This window comes from Lissotriton helveticus, chromosome 2_1, assembly GCF_964261635.1.
Source record: "Lissotriton helveticus chromosome 2_1, aLisHel1.1, whole genome shotgun sequence".
NCBI lineage: Eukaryota > Metazoa > Chordata > Amphibia > Caudata > Salamandridae > Lissotriton > Lissotriton helveticus.
This window is the reverse complement of record NC_136059.1, coordinates 649,222,656-649,227,777: the sequence shown is the minus strand read 5'-3', so window position 1 is coordinate 649,227,777 and position 5,122 is coordinate 649,222,656. Positions and strand designations below refer to the sequence as shown.

At 53.3% G+C, this 5,122-nt stretch overlaps 1 protein-coding gene across 1 annotated transcript; it reads right to left on the bottom strand.

Moving 5' to 3' along the window:
* Positions 1–1,477: 1,477 nt before the first annotated feature.
* Positions 1,478–2,389, bottom strand: LOC144820145 (integrase/recombinase xerD homolog). The gene has a single exon (XM_078677775.1). The coding sequence runs from the start codon at positions 2,387–2,389 to the stop codon at positions 1,478–1,480; it is 912 nt and encodes a 303-aa protein (XP_078533901.1).
* Positions 2,390–5,122: the final 2,733 nt, after the last annotated feature.

The following is a 5,122-nucleotide window of genomic DNA, read 5'->3' as shown; positions in this document are numbered from 1 at the left end:
CTGGCGAGGAGCAGCCTGGCGCGACCGACTAGCGGATGGGCAGCAGCAAAGAGGGCGCCAAGGGGGAGGGGCTCCTGTATTTCAGGCCCCGAAAGGGGGGCGGCCTTCCCTTGGGTGACCCCACCCCCCCTTCCCTCCACTGTACTGGCCTCTGGTTCCCCACGCCCTACTACGGGGTTTGCCCTCCTATGGGGTCCCTTGCAGGGACCTCGGGCATCCCGCATAGTAGTTGCATTGGTAAACCTCGTCCCACAACCCTCACCACCCAAATGATACACAGACAAGCATGTATGGAAGAAGAAGTTGCAGGTTTATTTGTGATACAAATAACAGAACGGGTTAACTGACAGGTGACCCCCTATACCCCGCAACCCCTTGTTGCAGGGCGCCTGAAGTCGAGCCAAAGAAGCGGACACCAGCGGCCATAGCCCGGTGTGTAACCTGGGCGGAAAACCACCCACCGGTGGACCTATCGTCCACCTGCACCACCCTCCGGACAAGGGAGAGTCAACTCACACCTTGCCCAGTCAGGCTGGGCATTATTAGCAAACCCCCGGTTGCTCAGGCTTACAACCGCCCTAAGGACTAACGGGGTGCCGTCGAAACCAAGTCCCCAAGAAGGGCCCCTTGGATTATGTATGACTCAGCAGTGTGCGTTTCGCACTGGGGCCTCAGGTCCTGTTCCTGCGCCTGTCCTGTATGGGGGTCACCTTGTACCTTTTCCACAGCCCTGGGCATGGCACCCGCTGCGCCCAGAGCCCCCACTACCTAGCCCTTAGTTCTCTCTTATCTGCATCCGGCTGTTTCTAGCTCCTCCCCTAGGTCTAATAGGAAAATCGCCATGCCTACTTTGGACAAGTGTACTCCGTCAGATTCCCAGCATCCAATGGATTTGGCATGCAGCAAGCCATGCCTAATGAAACCTACCCCTCTCTGTTCGCTGAATTTGTGCATTGCTGCGTTTACGCGCCTGCGCGTGACTTCTATTGCCTCCTGCGATATAGCCCCATGCCAAATAAGTCTAGGGGAAATTTCTGACCAATATATGTTGCACTGTCCCAATTCGCCGCTTAAGATGCTCAAATCTTTCCTCATTGCGTCTAGTAATCGCCTCTTGCCTAATGTCACCAGGTCGTTCCCCCCTAGGTGCACCACCAGGATGTTCGGCCTTTGCCTGTTTTGCTTCAGTAGTCTACGCAGCGTCCCTATCAGAGCCGCCCAGTGCATCCCAGGGAAACCAAACCATGATATCTTGGTGTTGTTAAAGCCATGCTTCCAGGTGTTGGCATTCACCCATCTCGCCAGACTCGTGACATAAGAGTGCCCCATCACCCATACCTCTGTCCCTGTATGTTGCAAGATTATAGTTTATTGACACACTTAAAGGCACTGCACGACAAACAACCACCGAGTGGCAACAGAAATTTGAACACACATCGTATTAATCTTGTCATGGCTTCTGACTTATTTACTTTATTTACACGTCGTCAGCCATATGTCTGCTCACAGGGCTTATTGCCCTCATTGGTCTCACATATCTCCTATAGCAGTTGGACTGCCATCGACCTACTTTTTTAATTGCTTCAGCTGGGAGCCCCACCCTAAAGGCCGTGGTAGCCGCACCTATCCTGAAAGAATGGGAGCTAAACTTGGCCCCTTTTGCTGTGTATCCTGCCAGGAATAAGCACCCCTGCATCACGTGGTCCACCTGATACTTTGTGACTGGGGAACAGTCGGAGTGGATAAGTAATAAGCCATCATTGTGTGGGCGGCAGGACAGGTAGGTGGCCAGCAGCGCCACTGGGCAATACTTGTCGTTACCCAGCCGCTGTAATGAAATGTTCCTACCCTTGCCTATCTGGTCTGTCTTGGACGATTGTAAAAGGATCTCAACTGACTCCGCTGTCAAGCGAATGTCCTCCATCAAAAGGGCCCTGGAGTTGACCTCCTTTTTGGACCGGGCTACCAGTTCGCCTATCCTAAAAGCTCCAAAAAATGCTAAGCTAAAAGTCACTGAAAAGAGGGCCGCCTCATATGCGGAATGTGTAACCGTGGGCAGGGCGTCTAGCATGTTTTTTAAAGTCTCGTAATCTATGGGGGCCCTTTGATCCGCTAGTTTAGGCATCACTCTTGCCCAACCTTTGAGTGCCGCCCTTGTTGGGAATAACGTTGTTGGGTCCTTCTGACCTAAGAGCCGGGCATGGTGCCCGATGGCACACAAGTGCCCGGCCATCCATGAGTGGCTCTTCCCCTCATCCTTTGCCCAGACCATGAATGCCTGCACTTTCTCCACTTGTCTCGCAGCCTCCCGCTCCCATGGGCCCATGATTTCGCAGAATGTTTTTACACAAGTCTGGTATCTCTTCATAGTCCGAGGTGCCAAAGACATCTCGCCTAGTTCTCTGATACGCTGCGCCACCGCAGCAGATGCCAAAGCCGGGCCGGGAAAGGCGTCATCTCTTCCCTCGCTCTCGGCCACGCCTCTCGGAACCTCTGCCAATGGAAACGTGAAAGTGCGTCAGCAGCCGTGTTTTGTACTCCCGGGATGTGCCTAGCCTTGCATTCCACATTATTGTATGAACATACTTTGACCAGCTCTCTGAGTAGGCATAAAACAAGTGCACAAGAGGCCGACTGGGAGTTGATGGCTTGGACTACCGCCATGTTATCAGACCATAGAACCACTCTTTTCGCAGACAGCAGGGCAGGCCAAAGGTGGAAAGCCACCACTATTGGGAAAAGTTCTAAAACCGTTATGTTGTTGGTGATCTTTTTCTTCCTCCAAGCAGTGGGCCACCCAGCCGCGCACCAGTCCCTGTCGAGGATTGCCCCAAAGCCCTCCCTGCCAGACGCGTCTGTAAACAACGTCAGCTCCTGGCTGCTGGTCCAGGGTTCCCTCCATATCACGGAGCCATTAAACTGCTCGAGGAAGTCCCCCCACAACTTAAGGTCCTCTTTGACCCCAAAACTCAACCTCACTTGATGGTGCCTGCGCTTTATCTTTGCTGCTGTCCTGGCCAGCCTGCGCGCAAAGGCCCTGCCAGCTGGAATCACCTTGGTGGCGAAGCTTAATCTCCCATGAAGGCTCTGAATGTCGTCCAATGACACCTTATCCTGCCCCCGCACCAGTTTGATCTGCGCTGCTAGCTCTGCGACCTTGTCTGCTGGGAGCCTGGCCTCACCCGCTACCGTATCTATTTCTATGCCTAGAAAAACTAAAGCCTGCGCTGGACCCACAGTCTTCCCCGGAGCCAGTGGCACACCCAGATATTTTGTCATTTTTTCAAATTTTCCCAGCGCCTCAGCACAATCTACTGTCTCTGCTCTGCCTACGAAGAGGAAGTCATCCAGATAATGGGTAACGTTCTCAACCCCCTCCACGTCTTGAAGTACCCGTTGCAAGAAGGTGCTAAAAGCTTCGAAGAATGCGCAGGAAATGGAGCAGCCCATGGGCATGCATCTGTCATAGTAATATTCATCGCCCAGCCTGAAACCTAGTAAGTTTTGGCTGCCAGGGTGCACGGGCAAGAGGCGAAAAGCAGATTCGATATCAGCTTTTGCCAGCCAGGCCCCTTTGCCAGCTCGTCGTACGAGGTCCATGGCCACATCAAATGAGCAATACGAGACAGAGCACACCCCTTCCTCTAAGTTGTGATTGACTGACTCTCCTTCGGGGTAGGACAGGTGGTGAATCAGCCTGAACGCCACGGGCTCTTTTTTAGGTACTATCCCGAGTGGGGATACCACAAAGTTGTCTAGTGGAGGACGTGAAAATGGGCCAGCAACCCTCCCCAGCTCAAGTTCTTTACCCACTTTCACTCTCACCACCTCAGGATTGTCCCTTGCCAATTTAAGGTTGTCTGCATCTCTCGCGGCAGGAACCCCTATGTATGGTATAACAAAACCTTCAGCAAACCCCCCCAGTAGCAATCTCCCATCCAAGCTGTTGGGATATTTGTTCAGCAATGGAACCAGACGTCCCAACTTAATCGGTGAGGGCCCTTTCACTGCGCCTAACTCTAGCGGAATTGATGACACTGCTTGAGAAGTAGAGGCACGGGTTTTCTTGTTAAGCAGCAGGGAGGGGTTGGCATAAGCATGGGGGGGCGGTTAAGGGTGTTTGGGATGTAGACGCGATACTTATTCTGCCAGGACCCTCCCCTCCGCCCCTGATAATTACCTTGCTTTTGACCTTTATTTGACCTGCACGTTCCTGCTTGGTGCTGCCCTCCACATTGCTGCATGTATGCGTAAATTTGCAGGATCTCCCCCAATGGCAATGCCCACCGTTAAATAATCTGCAAGACCCTGGGAATGACCTCCCGCCTCCCCTCTTTTGGCCTCTCCCCCTCTGGCCCCCTCGAAAGGGCGGCATCCTTTGTTCTGTCTGGGCCGTAGTGCTGCTTTTATCATTAGATACCACCAGCGTTACTTGCACTTTACTGCTCGCAGTTGTGCCTTGGAGCGCCCTGGACCCCATATGGTCCATCCACAGCTGTACCTCTTTGTGATCCCAGCGCATCTTGGGAGATCTTGACATTTTCTTCCTGAACTCCCTATCATATTCTAGCCAACCTACGCCTCCCCACTTTTTCGCTTCATTATGAATGAGTCTCCCATACTGAACTAACCCTGGTCCTTGATCACCAAACTTCTCCATGATAACAGAGGACAGTATAGCAAAGGCTTCCAACCATGTGTCAATGTTCTTTTCTGGCCAGGGCTGAAATCTAACCTTCTTTTCGTCTTCTTTTAACCCTGCCTTGCGTACATCAGCACCTTGTTGGCCTAGCATGAGTAATGAAAAAATATCTATAAATTCTCGTTTCCATATTAATTCCTTGGCTGCCAGCGGGACCCCCAGGACAAGGAGGAACGGCCTGACAGTAACGGAGCGTCATGCACCACTTCTTCCTCCTCGCTTGGCGGCGCTGGGGAAGGAGCTGGTAACGTGGGAGCAGGAATCGCTGTATTTGAGGGGGGCGGTGGTACCGCCGGGGGGGGGGGGCAGAGTTCGGTGGCTGCGCTGGCGCAGCCGGGGGCGCAGGGTTCGGTGGCTGCGGTGCCGGGGGGGCTGGCAATGCCGGAATAACTGGCGTCATGTGCGGTACAGGGGGGGATA

Excerpts from the sequence above, each read along its gene's own strand:
- LOC144820145 (XM_078677775.1), bottom strand. The coding sequence starts at position 2,389 with ATGTCTTTGGCACCTCGGACTATGAAGAGATACCAGACTTGTGTAAAA.